This window comes from Schizosaccharomyces japonicus (genome assembly GCF_000149845.2).
Source record: "Schizosaccharomyces japonicus yFS275 unplaced genomic scaffold supercont5.2, whole genome shotgun sequence".
NCBI lineage: Eukaryota > Fungi > Ascomycota > Schizosaccharomycetes > Schizosaccharomycetales > Schizosaccharomycetaceae > Schizosaccharomyces > Schizosaccharomyces japonicus.
The window spans coordinates 2,180,028-2,196,863 of NW_011627861.1; the positions used below are offsets into that span (position 1 = coordinate 2,180,028).

The 16,836-nt window shown below is 39.5% G+C and overlaps 6 protein-coding genes across 6 annotated transcripts; 2 read left to right on the forward strand and 4 right to left on the reverse strand.

The window, feature by feature from the left end:
• Window positions 1–186: 186 nt before the first annotated feature.
• On the reverse strand, window positions 187–4,922 carry SJAG_04934 (DNA-directed RNA polymerase III complex large subunit Rpc1). Its single transcript, XM_002175968.2, has 2 exons — window positions 4,813–4,922; window positions 187–4,765 (listed from the first exon to the last, which is right to left on the reverse strand). Exons 1-2 carry the CDS (start codon window positions 4,834–4,836, stop codon window positions 569–571), a joined length of 4,221 nt encoding a protein of 1,406 aa, XP_002176004.1. The 5' UTR covers window positions 4,837–4,922; the 3' UTR covers window positions 187–568.
• Window positions 4,923–5,030: 108 nt separating this feature from the next.
• On the reverse strand, window positions 5,031–7,992 carry SJAG_04933 (RNA polymerase II associated Paf1 complex). Its single transcript, XM_002175967.2, has 5 exons — window positions 7,114–7,992; window positions 6,876–7,055; window positions 6,686–6,825; window positions 6,243–6,629; window positions 5,031–6,195 (listed from the first exon to the last, which is right to left on the reverse strand). The coding sequence occupies exons 1-5, from the start codon at window positions 7,203–7,205 to the stop codon at window positions 5,369–5,371; spliced, it is 1,626 nt and encodes a 541-aa protein (XP_002176003.1). The 5' UTR covers window positions 7,206–7,992; the 3' UTR covers window positions 5,031–5,368.
• SJAG_04932 (Smc5-6 complex non-SMC subunit Nse5) lies at window positions 5,500–9,965 on the forward strand. Its single transcript, XM_002175966.2, has one exon. It carries the CDS (start codon window positions 7,581–7,583, stop codon window positions 8,829–8,831), a length of 1,251 nt encoding a protein of 416 aa, XP_002176002.1. The 5' UTR covers window positions 5,500–7,580; the 3' UTR covers window positions 8,832–9,965.
• Window positions 8,822–10,368, reverse strand: SJAG_04931 (AP-3 adaptor complex subunit Apm3). Its single transcript, XM_002175965.2, has 2 exons — window positions 10,225–10,368; window positions 8,822–10,179 (listed from the first exon to the last, which is right to left on the reverse strand). Exons 1-2 carry the CDS (start codon window positions 10,263–10,265, stop codon window positions 8,898–8,900), a joined length of 1,323 nt encoding a protein of 440 aa, XP_002176001.1. The 5' UTR covers window positions 10,266–10,368; the 3' UTR covers window positions 8,822–8,897.
• SJAG_04930 (hypothetical protein) lies at window positions 10,302–13,991 on the reverse strand. Its single transcript, XM_002175964.2, has 2 exons — window positions 13,261–13,991; window positions 10,302–13,220 (listed from the first exon to the last, which is right to left on the reverse strand). The coding sequence occupies exons 1-2, from the start codon at window positions 13,458–13,460 to the stop codon at window positions 10,928–10,930; spliced, it is 2,493 nt and encodes an 830-aa protein (XP_002176000.1). The 5' UTR covers window positions 13,461–13,991; the 3' UTR covers window positions 10,302–10,927.
• SJAG_04929 (inner membrane protein) lies at window positions 13,820–16,473 on the forward strand. Its single transcript, XM_002175963.2, has one exon. It carries the CDS (start codon window positions 14,292–14,294, stop codon window positions 16,281–16,283), a length of 1,992 nt encoding a protein of 663 aa, XP_002175999.2. The 5' UTR covers window positions 13,820–14,291; the 3' UTR covers window positions 16,284–16,473.
• The last annotated feature ends 363 nt before the right edge of the window (window positions 16,474–16,836 follow it).

Sequence of the window (16,836 nt, forward strand, 5' to 3'; positions counted from 1 at the left end):
TGGTATCATCATAAACCCTTTTCTTTATAGATTACCGTGTATATAGTTCGTAATTTCACAATAGTCAATATTATCGTTACTAATCACATCTGTTACAAACTCGAAAAAAATAGTAATATTACGAAGAAACACTGGCTTCGCCTGTTCGCCAAGAGTGTGTCACTTGTTCATATATATTACTAGCAACTGCACAATTAATTTTAAGTCCTATTTCAATTAATATGTTCAATTAACAAATCTACTAAACACAAGTTGAAACTTAATTACAACTTGAGATACTAGACATTCATAGTTAATAAAATTTGTTATTATCGAGTTTTTCCTGAATTTCTAATCATCGTCATTCACAATTGTACAGCCCGCTCATATTTTATTATCATTCCAGCATTTATGTAAATAACGGATCCATTAATGATCTACTTACATTCAAAAAGAATAACCAATTTACCGTTTACCCATTTTCAAAAAAAAATAAAAAATAACAATGACATCGTCAATTGAATCACCTCAATAGAGTAACTTTATGTTTCAAAAAGGAATGTCGCGGGAAAAGTCGGAAACAAGCCATCTAACTTTCGACCTGTAAAGAAGGCAATGTTGGGTTGTCAAACAACAATTTCTTAGGCTCCTGGTCGTGAGACTCTTCTGTTGTTCGGATAAGCTGGAACACATTAGTACCGATTGGTGCCAGTTTACCAAGCACAATGCATTCACTAATTCCTTCAATAGAGTCCTTAGCAAAACGTGCAGCAGCATCGAAAAGATGATCTGTTGTTTTTTCAAAAGATGCTAGTGACAGTACACTGTCTTTCATTTTGGCAACTCCAAATCTAGTGATACCGAGAACTTCACCTTTGCAGGTCATTACGTCGCCCAGCAACATAATATGACGAGGGTCGACAGTAAGGCCGTGGTTTCTCATGGTACTGTCGATTTCGTATATAATGGATTGACGAGCTGCTTCAATACCAAGCACAGCATTCATTTCCATTACGTGATTCGTGAACGTTTTGCTGCCGACAATGCCTTCTGTATTCATAACTTCACGAAGGCCATAACCCTCAACAACAAGCTGCTTCTTTTCACCCTCCTGTAAAATAATAGCACGGGAAGTTTTCGGGATACCCGAAACAACAACATTGGGAAGCGCCCGTTTATAGGTTTGCAAGCGGTAATAGACACTTGAATTTTCAAAATCTTTTGTGTCGGGCGTGACATGCACACGAATCTCGTTTGCGGAGTCGTGAACGGTGACTTGCTGCATGGGAATTTTAAGTTTTGGTGCAGTCCAAATAGCCGAAGCAATATCTGCTAATGTCAAATCAAGTTGCAATTTCCGAATAGTATCGAAATTGACGTGGACCGAAATATATGTGTTAGTGGGACCAAATATTTCTTCCAAGGAAGAAATAACGTCTTTTAGATATGTTTTTTCAATTCTGCCCTTGACAACACGGGCAGAGCGGACATCCTGATCATTGACAAGCGCGCCATAAATGATAGGTGTACTGATTGTTTTAGCTGCGTTAATAATTTCTTTGATACGGGGAACACCGAGTGTAGTTTGAGCAGCGACACCTGCAAAATGGAATGTTTTTAAGGTCATTTGGGTGCCTGGTTCACCGATAGAATGTGCACCAACAGCACCGACTGCGGTACCTGGTTCAACCTTGGCCTTCATGTATTTTTCCCAGCAGAATTGCAAGAACGTATATAGTTGCTTTTTAGACACTCTCAAAACATTATCAACTGATTTTCTAGCAGCCAATGGCGCAAAATCGTCATTTTCAAAGTCATCAAAATCGTCTTCTGAAGGTCTTTCCAATTTAGGAGCCAGTTGTCTATTTGCTCTAACCTGGGCCAATTTTTTGGCTAGTCTCTCAATTACGAAAGTCCGAACTGACTCAATAAAGTTTTCTGTGCAATTTGCTGTAAATTTCCGTGAAGATAATATGGATTCAGTTTCTTCAATGATCTTATAGGGCAAAAGGCCACTATCGTCTTCGTTGTAAGTTATATTACTGCTGTGACTCCAGCAGCGTTCAAACGCAACAGGAGTTCCATCACCTTCGAGATAAGTAGGATCCAAACCATCATCACCGTAGGTAAACTGTACAATGGAGCTATTTGAGCTACGCACGGTGCCATCGTACGCAGATGTAAGATCTTCAAGGGATTTCATAAGACGCCGAGACATATAACCAGTTTCGGCCGTCTTAACAGCAGTATCAACCAAACCTTCGCGACCAGAAATAGCATGGAAGAGGAATTCCGTAGGTGTAAGACCAGTGTAGAAGCTGTTACTAACGAATCCCTTTGCGAGTGGATGCTTCGAATTTTTCCTAAAGTGAGGGAGAGACCGATCTTGGAAGCCATCAGGAACACGTTTTCCACTAATAATTTGCTGACCGACACAAGCAACCATTTGAGAGACGTTAATTTTAGAACCCTTTGAACCACACGTAGCCATAATTAATGGAGCATTTCTTGAACCCAGCTCTTTCATACACGTTTCACCAACATCATCACGGACCTTTGAAAGTGTGCTAGAAATTTTTGATTCAAGTGTAGCTTCTTGGTTCATACCAGGCTGACATTCAAGAGTACCCTTAGCATATTGCATGATCAAATCATCCGAGACGCTGTATGCTTTCTCAACGAGTGCTTCTTTCGTATGATACAACCTTTGACCGGGTTGCACATCATTAATGCCAATCGAAAATCCGCGATTGCCTAAATATCTCGCACAAAGCTTGGCTAAACGATTCATTGTCGCAGCTGCCTCTATGGGACCGTAGTCACGAAGAATGACATAAAATAATGAATTTTTCTTACCATCACCAACGATGGACTTATCGACCACACCTGCTAACAGCTCACTGTTCTGTATCAACAAGTAGCCGTCATTCGGACACATCTCAGGAGGACTGCACTTTCCTTTTGCTATGGAGCGCGTATTTGCGGCGAGATTGACCATTACCGGTGACAGATGGTTTGGGCGCATAAGTACACCAAATAGTTGTTTTCCGGTCCAAAGGCAGCGCGGTTTTAAGATAGCAGGAGGAGGAATATCAATATGGACAGAAGCATCAACCATGAAGCAACACAAATTACAAAATGTTTTACGGTCCAAAAAGCAATCCTTTAACGACAAAAGATAAGAAGCAGTAATAAAATCTTGTGTCGCTGCAATAATTGGTTCACCGTTTCTAGGAGTTACCAAGTTGTTCTTAATACCCATGAGTTCAAGTGCCTCAGTGCGTGCCTCTTCGGTCTGCGGCACATGAAGGTTCATTTCATCGCCGTCAAAATCCGCATTGTATGGTCCGCATACACATTCGTTAAAACGAAGCGTACGCCAAGGTCTAACTTTTACCAAGTGAGCCATAATAGAAAGTTTGTGGAGAGAAGGTTGACGATTGAATAAAACGACATCATTGTCTTGCAAATGGCGTTCAACTGTATCACCAACATGCAGCTCTTCGGCGATACGTTTTCTATTTCCAAAACGTAGAAAACGTTTGATACCAGTATCACGATCTACCACATAATTCGCACCAGGATGAACGTCAGGTCCATTTGTTACACGAGTACGAAGTGCGTCAATGTTTTGATCTGTAACCTTCTCAGGATACGTTAAAATTTTCGCAATACGCAAAGGAACCGCAACCTGATCAATCTGTAAATTCGGATCAGGCGAAATAACGGTACGCCCGGAAAAGTCAACACGCTTTCCCGAAAGGTTTCCACGAAAACGACCTTGTTTACCTTTAAGACGCTGACAGAAACCACGAGTAGGCTTTGACGGCATGTCCGGAGGTCGTAAACCAGGAAGTTCACTATTAATGTACAAGGCCACGGATAGCTGTAGGAACTCCCATTGTTCCATCAAGCTGTTAATTGGCGTGCCTTTATTAAGAGCAGCGCGTATGAGTGAACTCGTCCAAACAATCTCGGTAAGTTTGATGGTAATATCATCCTCTGTAGTCGCTCCCTCTTGAGCGACAGTAGGTCTAATTGTAACAGGTGGGGCAGGCATATACTGCCATAACAGGTTCTCCGGGCGACCTTTTTCAGGATCCATTCCCAGCAACTCACAATCCATCGGTGTAATTTGTTTGAAAAGATTTAGAACTCTTAGTGGATTTAGATCATCATGGGCTTTGTGCAGATGTGGCCTTAGGTCAGGCATAGCTTTGAGAGCTTGATCAAAGGACTGCCGAAATTCACCCCCCTCTTCTTGCATTTTCCTATTAAAGCGAAAACGTTCATGAATAATCTTTAAAGGACCCGCCTTTTTTACTACACCCTGAGTTTTGTTGCAGTAAGGACAAACTCGAACTTTTTTGCAAGCATCGTTTAGTCTCTTGCATATCTGTGTTCTTCTTAAGTTGTCGATGCCGGGTTTCCGCAGCTCTTTCAGAAAATTTTGTTTTTCCCGTTGAGAAACGAGGACTGTAGCACAATCCTTACAGATATTTTGCAAGATAGTAAGAGTTGTTTTGAAGTAACCAATGTTAAACACTGGCAAAGCAAGTCTGACATGACCAAAGTGACCGATACAGTCTGCGACTCCTTCACCGCATGTTGCACAAACAGCATTTCTGTCAGTTGTACCCATACGACGATCAAGAGCACCGTGCTCTACAGGTTTTCTCTCAGTCATCGTGTATAAATCACGGGTTGAGACTTCAACAACTGCATCTTTAACAAACTCCTTTGGTCCGCTCAAACAAAACTGTAGATGCCGGATTCTTTTAGGAACCTAATAAAGTGTTAATTGATGCATAGGAATTATAGAAAGTCACAAACCTGGTCGTCCACAGGTTCTTTCATTTTCTTATTGCTCAATCTCGCGGATAATTACCGAACAACAAGCAATTTTCGATCAAATTGGTTGCAACCTGTTGGATGAAGTGGGCACTAGAACAAGTGGCTAAATTGTTGTTCCGCGGAAACTTACCGGAGTTGCCGCGTTTATTTACTCCACCATAACTTCGACTGTGTAAAATGAGAATAGTAGATTCATAGGATGTTATAATCATCGGAAAAAATTGGGTCTAAAATGAGTCTATGATAAATAGCACGATCATAAAGTATGAGATCTATAACAAAATACACATTCAATTCAACAAAGTCGTAAAGCAGGTCTCAACTCCCTGCAAACCCAACGAGTTTTTGCTTGGTGACTATGAAGAAATTGACAAAAACTACAAGATGAGTTTATGAATATTAAGGTTAACAAAAAACGAACATAAGCCTTTTTTTCGATGTCAAAGACTAGTGTTTTCTAAACTCATGGAAGGCAAATTTTTGTGAAGAAAAAGACAAGTCAATCTAGGTAGTTGCATTTATTAAACATTGAGCTCTAGATATCAAGCTCAATGTCGAAATCCATGTTAGCAATTAAATTGTCAACGCCATTAACAGCTTTTTGACGGAGAACAGCGTTTTTCTCTTTCACTGAGCTGGGGAGCTCCACAGCCGGTGTGGACGCCTTAGAAAGTGTTTTTGGTGAAAGTGAAGGTGTACGCTCAGGAGTTTGGTGGGTAAAAGGTGAAGATACATTGCTAGGAGCATTTGTAGAGGGTTCAGTAAGTACATCGGTTGCGACTGAGTTTACAGATTTAAAAGTGGCCATTGCGGTCATTCGACGACGTTCATCATTCATGCGTTTTTCTGCAAGACGAACTTCTTCTTGATTTTTGCGGCGGTTTCGTTCGTTAACTTTGCTTAGCTGATCCAATGTTGAAGTACCATTGGGGCGAGAGCCCATGGACAGCTCCTCAAGTGTATTAAGACGTTCATCTAACTCTTGGACCAAATCCATTTGATTTGCAGCGAGTGCTGCTTGTCTTTTCATACGAAGGTTTGTTTTTTCGGCACTGATGTTGGAAGGAATGCGAGAAAGTTCGCGTTTAATTCGCACGACTTCTGATACTTCAGTATCATTCAAGATGTAACTTGCCATACGTTGTAGTCCTTCCAGATGTTTTTTGAAAAAATCTTTGCGCGGAGGACGAAGATGATCTTCCTCCAATTGATGTTGCCAGCGGTCAAAATCATGCTGTGAGAAGGGTTCATTCGATAACACAGAAATATCAAATGCTCGTCGATAGCGACCATGTGTGCATTCTAGCATTACATTCGTAAGTGAACCTTCAACTCTATAAGCCTTCTTTCCTTTGGAAATTCCTACGGGGTTAGCCACAAATAACGAAGTTATAATTATGTGTGCAAACCTTTAATTTGACACAATCTGTAAACGCTTTCACCATGGCGTTCTCCAATTTTCACACGGACGAAGCAACCAACGGTACATGATTCAAATAATGGATGGAACATGTACTTAACGATATGTTTCCGTCCCAGCCTGATAGTATTCACGTCATCTAAAGTCACCGCAGATTGTGTTTCAACTATCCGTGGGCTATACCCCTCTGAATAGGCATCAGATTCCTGCTCGCTATAAGAAGCCTCATCTTCACTAGTAGAATATGCTTTCTCTGTGACCTCTTTTCTAGCTGATGTGTTGACTTTATTTGAGCGCTCCTGACGTCTTTTTTTAAGCTCTGTAAGTTTGTCTCGTTTGCCCGCGGTTTCAGATGTTAGCTTTTCACGAGTCGATCCTATAATGATTAGGTGTTAGAGTCCGCAAACAATGTCAATTTTACTAAAATCATACTTCTAGCGGATGTTTGAGAGTATTGTTCTTTCTGTTTACGAAGACGAACGGCAAGCTCGCGTCGTTCATTCAACTTCGCTATTTCCTCTTCACGTTCGTAAAGAATACTCTCGCGCTCCACCTCAGTCATAGCCATTAACCTATATTAACACGTATTAGAATGGCATTATACAGTAAATTCTTAGCATACCTGGCACGGTCTTCTTCATCTCGAAATTTGCCTTCCAATCGGTAAGGATTTTCAAAAGCTAGTAGCTCCTCTTCATAAGTGTTTTTTTCATCATCTTCTTCATAACCCTCGTTATCTGATGCTTCAAAATCGTTCAACTCGTTATTATGTTCCTCATCCGAGTCACTAAAACTGTCATCTCTTTAAGGTAGTTAGAAATCAAAAACTCCTCAAAAAGGCTTGATAAAAATAGTCATACGAATTGTCTAAAGCTCTTTTTCTGCTTTTAGAAGAATTAAGACTGTCATCCACACCAGCTAAAGCTAGCAGTTCATCTTGAAAATCTGCCATGTTGGTTCGTGACAAACTAATACCAGCGTTCTCCAAACTTTTGTGGACTCATTGTTCCTGAGGAAGCGGCTTTATGACAGTCCAAAGCTGTTTAATAAAGCATTCTGAAAAGGCTAAAGTTCATTTCATCAAAGAAAAAGAGGAGTAACAGCAACAACTATATAAAATACTGTGTAAATATTAATATTGCTCCACCTAAGGTATAGACTTAAGTTAAGATCTTGATTGGGTCTTAACTCATTAATTACGATTTTCAATCGTCTTTGTACTGTTTTGTTATCTCAGGACCGTACGCTGAAGCTGTATCATCAAGCGTTTTTAACCACATCAGTAAAGGAAGATTGAGTAAGTAGTTTTTTTTAATTACTTCGTGCGATGCAGAAAGTTACAGTTTCTGAAAGTTCTCGTACGTTGAAGACACTTGTTGAACTCTGTTTGGAGGAAGAATTGTACGAGAAAGCACTTTTCTTGTTAATTCATGCGGTTACAACAAATTATTCCACAACATTTCCAGCATGTTATGTTCAGTTATGTGCAACTATGCTTGTACATCCTTCTTTTGATGGAAATACAAAAGTACTTGAAAGTTGTCGTATTCTATTACGACATTCACTTGCCCTTCCAGCTGACGTTCAATACTCTGCATGGTCTCTTACTTACAAGACCGAGGGTTATCATGCTGCAAAAGATACAAGTATAAAATTAATGCAGACGGAATCTCTTTTTAGACAACCCGTTTCTTTTTGGGATTTAATTCGTTATGTGTCGGCTATTCCTCCCGACTTTGACAGATGGATGTCACTTCTTGAGCACTGGTCGACCGTACTTAAGATGGATAATGATGACTCATTTCGATTATTAAGTGAGTACGTTGGTACAGATGAAGATCAAATTAAAGACACTTGCTCCGCTGTGTTTTCAAGATGCACAGAGCGTAAAGACCCGTCATTTCCTTTCGCTCATACTATTCATCGGACATCTCCAGAAAAGAAAAATATGGTTTTCTTGGATCATCCAACGGAACATCAACTTTCACGATTGTGGAAACTTATATGCTTTGTACTAAAACTTATATGGGATATGATTCGTTCGACATCAAAACCTATGCCTCCACTCGACTTTTTGCTTCATTTACATACTAGTTTCGAAAAGTTAGATGTCGCTTCACAAACAAAAGTCTACGAAAATTTGGGACACTGTTCCTTACGTTATAGCCTTGTGCAATACGTGATAAATGACTCCGTTGTCAATGCAGTCCCTACTACTCTTAATTACAAATTACCCATTAAAACTTTCAAAACTATTATCGAGAATTGTGGGACGATTAAGACACGCTGCTCTAAAACAAACTTGAGTATCGCATGCAAATTTTTGTTATTGGAATATTTGCTTGAATCAAAAATTACTGGCTCTGTTGCCTCTGAACTTAGTTCCTCCTTAAAAAAAAGCATAAAAGAGAGGAACAAAGACTCAAACTGGAGGGAAGACGCCAGGGAATATGTACAATCTGAAAAAAACTTATACAAACTTGCACAATGTCTCGATCACATAGCAAACATTGCTAAGAAGCGAAGACCTACAGTCACAATTGCAAGTATGTTCGCACGGAAAAGAAATGGAAAATAAAACAGTTTATTAAGTATTCTGATCTGGAAAATAATAACTCTCTCTCATACCCAATCATCATTCAGCTTAAACTTCTTGAAACCGAACGCAAAGCTCTCGTACAAGCGTACTATACTTAATTCCCTTAAAGGGCTTGCTCTCCTTCTGATTAAGCACCCGGATATTGTCAATTTTCAATTGATTTGACGATGAAAGAGGGAAGGCGTATTCAAGTACCAAGTGAGTTAAACTACGTTCATCTCCTTTGTCCCCATTTGGAAGTAGTATTTTTGACTCCTGTAATTCTCCTTTCAAAGTAATAGCAGGAGAAGCTCTTTCAAGTTTTTTTATGGACCAATGCAGTTCTGGATCCTCTGTTAATATGTTTTTGGAGCTGAAAAAGAAGTCTCCCGAAGTGCATTTAAGGTTTTTGAGTGTGAACTTAGCTGGAATCCTCACAAGAATATTTTCAATGGACTTGGCTGAACTTGCTCTCAGAGATATTTCGAAAGATGTGTTATTGAACAGTTTTGCATCAACCACAACCGGCAGTGCATTAACACTCTTAAACTCACTTGCAAACGAGCAAAGAGTAAATTTTCCGTCAGGTGGAATAAATTGAATTTGCTGATGGTTTTGTTTCCAATGTTGAAGATTAACACAGCGGTGAAAGAACGGTGACTGAAGTTTACTTGCGTTTTGAAGAACCATACTAAGATCTGGTGTGCCAGAAAGTCTTGAACGACATTCGACGCGGGTGAGAACTGATCCCGATACTGTACGCCTTTTAGCATCGACTGTTGCCTTCAAAAAGTCAACGACATGAACGAAAAACTCATTAGTAGAATGTTTCACATCTGCTGCTCTCCAAGGAACCGAATTGTGTTTCGTATAAGACTGTAAGACAGACGAGGATCCCATTGGTTGTTTCAGAGGTGAAAAGTTGTATGCCTTTAACCGTGTGGCATTCATTATTTTGTTCATTAAACTTGGAAGGGGGACAAGTTGTTCTAGAGAACAAGCTTCCATTTGTGCTGGATAGCCATTGTCAATCATTTCTAATAGAATTTGAATAATAGTGCTAGAGTGAGCCTCTAAAATAGTGGATTTGAACCCTCCAAAGTACGATTTCAGTGTTTGAACAATATGATCCATAATATCTGAAATGAATAAAGGGTCTGTATCATTTATAATAGAAATACAGATGTGAACATCTTCCACTCTGCGCTGAAAAAAAACAATACTTTTAGCGGAGAGAACGAAGGGAAGTGCCTTCGCATTGCTATTCCATCTTGTAATCTCGCTCCATATAGTGCTGGCGACGGTAGCTGATGTACGACCCTGTGATTCTAATTGTACAATTGCTGAACTGCATAAAAATGTCAATAACTCAAATCCACAAAAATGGGCATACCCATTACTATTTAATAAGTAGATCGCCTCAATCGAAGCCATACGGGTCAGGCTTATATGAATAGATTTGGAGAAAGAGTGTGGTAACCACAGCCCGAGTTGATCTGATTTGGCGGCTTAACTTAGTGTATGTTCAAGTGTATCGAGTATGGTGTAAGCTACGTAAGACGTAGAGAAGAAAAACGCCAACACATAATGAATAATCACGAACTTGTATCTCCTCTATTATACTCGGCTAATATGATATGAGATTCACTTTCTTTTTCATGACAATTGTGAACTCTAAATAACGTGTGATAATACTCAAAACTCCTCATTACAACAATAAAACGATCAAGTTAATAAACATTGAAAGCTTACGAACTTTTCAAGTGCCAATTTGTGCTTTTTAAAGTATGAATTTTGTTTGATACAAATTTAGCCCGACGCTGCAAAAAACCCTCATTCACCCGCAATTAGCATTCATTAACACGGAACATGTCATTGGTTCATATGCCGTTAATACAATACGGTGCAGCATTTCTTTACTTTTATATCTGAAGTTACTGTAGTAAATGCATTAGGCATTCTTTGAGCGTACAAGACCTGCTTAAACATAGAAACAGCAGACAGTAGACGTTTTTTATTGAAGAAAATTGTCATAAATGTGGAACGTTACATAGCTTGTAAAACTTACAAATTAGAGCGGAGTAGTCTTTATCGGCTTAAACGCTTTCATACGGAGGCTCTGAAACTGGGGAATAAAGGGGTGATCCGCAGTGCCTAGGGACTAGCAAATCAACTGAAAGTGACGGCGATTTACTCGGTTCAAGTGTCGGAGACGGCGATTGTCGACAGATAATGGGCCGCGGTATTGTGGTTTTCGGCGACATGGACGCAACGCTTGTAGTGTTTTTATGTTGAGAATGACTGGCGAGAAGTTCTTGAAGATTCTGAACTGCTGGGATGGACGAGTTTGCAATCGAAGAGCGACGTAATAAACGAACAGGTTTTCTCAGTGTTTCGCTGCGAGATCCTTCGGTGTGTTGAGAAACATGTGTTCTGTTTGTTCTAGGAACAGTCAAAGCCGTTATATTAGATACAGTTGACATCAACGAATGCGATCGACGAATTGGTGCAGCGGGCTGTTCAGAATTACGAAGTATATGTGTTCTTGAATTGGAACGTTTACGCATCCATTCAACAGTAAAGTCTGGAAAAATGTCAGGACGACGTCCCGTAAGGATACTGATAGTGTTGTCCAAGGTGAACGGTTGCAAAGATTCATCTTGTACGGAACCGATGTCAAGTTGACTCCAAAAATGGTCAGCAGAAGGCACTTTAGAGCATGTAAGGAAATTAGAAGATGTTTTAAGTTCCTCAATCCAGGCGCCCATTAGCGTTTTAAGTTCTTGAATTTCAAAACGTTCAGACATTAGGGAAAGAATAGATGTTGTTAATGATGCGGCAGCATAGCGGAACTTTGCCGCTTGACAACCTTGAAATAGAGCAGGAAGCATCGCGATAGCCGCGATAGAACCAAACAGTTCCAAAAGTTTAGAAAGTAAGCGGTGCATCGTGTAGTATTCACCAGCGCATTCGGCTTTCGCCAACCACTGTTGAATATGATCGCACATAGAAAACAAAAATTTGCAAACGACAGTGTAGGGTGACTCCGTATGTGAGTTCTGCAACTGTTTTACGTCTACATTAACCGGTTGAATAAAATTATTCAAGAAATAGTATAGGACCTCCGCGCATTTTACTCGGACGTGCAAGTAGGGCGTCTCATGTAAGCGTGCTGCAGAAGACATCCATGCTCGAAGAATGACATTTTCCCTCGCAGCAGATAATTTTGTAGGAGAAGAAGTCTTGGCAGCCGACATTTTCGTAACCAACTGCAACACGGAAAGAACCACAATTTGATGGGGACAAGGAGCAGTATACGGAGCACTTACATCTATGTCAGTCCATATATCAGCAAGTTGTTCACCGTAGTATTCATGTTTGGCAAGTGAACTGGCACAGTAAACCAACAAGTATAAACGTCTGGGAAACCCAGTCTCAGGAGTCAAACTGCGTATATACCATTCGAGATCAGAAGCTGTGTTTGCTTCCACAGAGACGTACATATGCGTCTCAAGGTGACGTAGCACATCAATGATAGAAATGCTAGACATGGTATTTTTTGAATTAAGAATGGTATAAACCATGGCCGGTACAACAGTGTTAGATTCAGAATGCTCTATACGTTGGCTGTTAAGACATTGGAGACAGCATGTGAGAATAATATGGCGCAATTGAACAGGAGTCCAATATACTACACGCAAAAGAACAGCCTGCATCCACTCTTGACTCTCTTTCACATCCTTTTTCGTAGCTAAGAAGTGAATCAGAGATTTGGTGCATTCGGCCAAAAAGACAGAGTCACTTAATGAGAAAACATTAAACAGAACATGAATACCAAGCCGCCAAACAGCCATCTGTGCTGTATCTCCAGCCTCCTCATGTTCCGGGATGAAGACGTTGGAATGTCTAGCTGAAGGTTTTGTGTCATTATCTAGCTTCAAGTTCTCAAGCAGATTGACAAAGGTTTTTGACTCGGACGGGCTTTCCGACCAGCAAGAAGTAAGGATGGCGTGCATTACCATGTGAGATTTGTTTCCAAGTTGGACAGTACTGGCTAGCAAACTGGAAGCTGTCAAAGCATAAAAGGCTCTTAGACAAACATACCGAGCGACTATTGGGTCTGGATAAGAGTTTGTTATACTTAAACACTGGAAAGACTGTACAAGCTCTGTAAGGGCTATGTAAAAATCGTTATCAAAAGATGCACCGTTATCATCCGTACACTCGCAGTACTGAGCGAAGCAATCCACGCAAGCTGTGACAACATCAATACTTTTATGTACTGAGGTAAAAAGCATAATGCTTACCAGATTTGGTGCTATAATGTTTATATTGTCCTTGCATTTTCCGGTAAGTTCCTCACAAATTTTCAGAGTAACCAAGAGTTCACTAACATATTAGCATCTTTGGAATATAAACTTAGACATACGTGTCTTTTCTTCTGTGGAGGTAATGTTTCGCTCGTTTTTCAATATAAAGCATAACTTTTCGAAGCTTCACCGAGTTTGTGGCAGCATAATAACATAAGTAAGATAAAGGCGAAGAGTTTGGTTGAGCTCCCGATCTTTTAGAATTTGGATAGCATCGAAGAACCAGTTTTTTGTGCTTTGCACGGAATAGAAACCACATCTTAGAGTTAATTTTTGAGTTTCGATCGATAATATAACAGCGTAAAGTTATTTGTGAAAATGATGTTATAAAGCAATTGAAACAAGCCCTCTTTCAAGGTTTGTACTTTTTTGAAGATAGAGAGTCCTATGCCCTTAATATTTGGAAGAGATTGTTTTAAAAGAGTGTTGCTGACGTTCTGTTAAATTAAGAGGGCGGAACATGCGTTCACTCATGCAAGATTAAAGTGAGCCAATATTCGTTACAATACGATTAGAGAAGGAACGAGTGAATAAAATTCGACAGTAGATGATGTACTTTATGACAAAAATGCTCATAAAGCGTAAAAGCGAAAGTAAACAAACCAACCAAAATTGGGAGTGTGCTGTATTGCAGCGGGCTTTGGGAGACTACCGTTCCGCTGCGGTCTAGGTGGTGAGGAGTTCGCAGGATGGTTCAACAATAAAAACGCTTTGAATAAGCCAATTTTTCCAAAAACATATACGCTGCTGTATGTCTATGTATCTTTACTATGCAAAGGAAACGTTCCGCTATAAACAGTTGTCTAGAGTTTTATCGAGTTGCAACATTATAGTTAATTATAAGCGAAATTCCGTCACGGGGCTAAGAACTTTATTTTAAAGTCGCAGAAGTATCCCAACCCTCTCAGTCGGGTAGGTCCCTTAATGGTAAAGCTCATGTGGTTTGTTAAGCTGTCCATCACCCTGGCTCATTGACCGCAAGTGTTCTATACATTATTTCTTACACCTGTACATTCTGTTACTATGATTTATTGAGTTTCGTACATAAAGTTTTTTGTGGGTGTCCTGCCGGACATAAACGTTTCATTGAATGCTAATTCGTCAACGATCAATGTTTTCTTCCAAAATAATGTATATACAGCGCTATTTACTTACTTTGTCGACTCAAGGAAAAAATGGAATGAGGGCTTCGTCTTCACCATATTTGCTGTGTTCGTCTGTTCCAGTTGCGAGACGGCCCACTGTAAACAGAACTTTTCATGTGAATGCAAGCTATAGAGCGCATGTCGGGGAACAGGCGAATAAGAGTTCGCCAATTATATACCCTACCAAGTCTCGAGCTTTTTTGAGAAGAAAGATTATAGACGATTCTCCAAGTCGAACTCCCGTTAATCTATATTTGGAAGCAGAACAATTGCTTCAGCAACCAGCTTCTAGTGATGTTAAATTGGATTTCATTAAATCAATAAACGAAGTAAAACCGGAAAAAAGTGAAGTTACCGAAACTCAATACGATGCTCTGCTAATAATGCTGGAAAACTCCTTCTTAAAAGAGCAGTTGCAGCACTACGTAAAAAGTTTTAACATTAAAAACTTTTACCGACTAACAAAACGTGAACTTGTTGTTCGCATTTTAGAAGATGTTTGGCAACTAACTTGCATTAAGCGAGTCAATGAAAAATTGGAAGTTTCTGAGATTCTTAAGCTATCTGTCGACGAGCTTTTTCATATATATGTCATTAGAAACACAACGCTTGCTCAATGGAGTGCTCGGTTGAATTGCCGCGCAACTTTTAACTTTGAAACATTGCAGCTCATTCTTAATGGAAGAAAGAATGATGTCAACGCCCTTCAATCAAAGATTGCTTCCTATTTAAAGGGAATAACGAAGCTTTCTATCACATCTAAAGCATATGAATTTGCTCGCTCTAATATCCGCTCATTCTTTCAACGGTTTCGAATTCCTATCCGTTTTCTTCCGGATAATCAAATTAGTGTTTGTACACATGCATCTACTGTTCATTCATCTAACTCTTTACGGCGTTGCCTTAATTACGCAGCATTTTGCGAGTCTAACTCACCGAACAATGTTTTCCTTGCTCTTTCACCGGAAAAAAGTAACATGCCTCTGCCATTAATGTATGATTTTTTCCCACTAACTTCATTTCCGTGGTATCTACACAATAAAATGTGGAAAAGGTGGTCGTATCCTGCGACTTTAACTGGGACTAAATTAGTGGATGTCGATCAAATTCCATTTACTATTGCCGATGACTTACAATCGAATAGTCCAAAATGCTACTACAATGGTCTAACAGAAATACTGAAGGTAATTTCCTCGCCGCGAATTGAGCTTTCAGGTGAAAATAAAGAATACGTAAAAATAACACTTGGCAACTTTTTGTTTGACGATTACTTCGCCAATTACCAAGGAAAATATAAGCCAAATACAACATCTAGCACAGAAGTCGTACTAGATGAGGGCCGGCCACATTCGGTATTCGTTCCCTGTTCTGGAGGTTTAGCTTCAAAAGTTCAAAGTTTGATTGCCTTTAATGATACACGCTTTTATCGTGAAATTATCCTGCTACAGGACACGTTCGAACATAATTGTGCAGAAACTATTCCTACTTACCTGCGCTTGTTGATACCGCAAGGAAAAGACCTTGAGAGCACACTCCGTGAGACACATTTTACAGCCGTTTACACCCGTAAAGAGGTGGTTATGGCTCTGACAAATTGCGATTTGGACATTAAGGTACAGTTTCAACAGTATCAATCCCTTCCTATCAATGAAGACATAATGAAGTTAGTCGAGTATTTAATTGCACCAGTGGCAGGTCTAAAAAGTTTAGCAGATTACTCGTACTCTTTCAACACAAAGAAGGGCACACTACATTATGTCTTCGCAACTTCAAATAAGTTACAAACTCGAGAGGCTTTCAAGGATGCAATCTGTGTTTCTCTCAACTCTAGTATCCGAGAATGGGGAGGAATTAATTCTAGCGTTTCAATGACTAGCGCATTGGTGTCGCAGCCTTTTCAGTCTCTTTCTAATTTTGTTTCTAGTTTTCTAAATTGAGCGTGAATAAATTTCATGTTAAGTAGTATGAGCCATTCTTTTCAAAACTTCAAGTGCCAAACGCCAACATTCCTCTTCCAAAGTACTCAAATTTAACGATAAACAGTACTTCAATTAATTATTGCAGATGTAGCGTTAATTGAGCAGTACGACTAAACAACTAACAAATGGGTGATTAAGTGGTTTCGGTGTTTTTAAATCTTCTATTTTCAAGTATTAATGTAGATCTGACACATATTCATTACGGTATTAATTAATTTAGAAATAAAATTTCGTAAGTAACGACCACTAGGCTCCTTCTGTATGTGAAAAACAATATCTAAAATTGATAAAAAATTTCTTCTTTTTTTTATTCTTTGGGCACATATTGATTAGATTCTTTATCATTATCACCAAAATTATTTACGGACTGATATGGGATTACTAGCTTCCCACAATGTCGTTAAAATGAGTAAAATATGGAAGTGGTGGAGATATCAGCCCTTTCTTATTCCAAAAAGAGCGATTTATCTTTCACCGAAACTTACCAAAAACCAGCAATCGTCCCAATTAA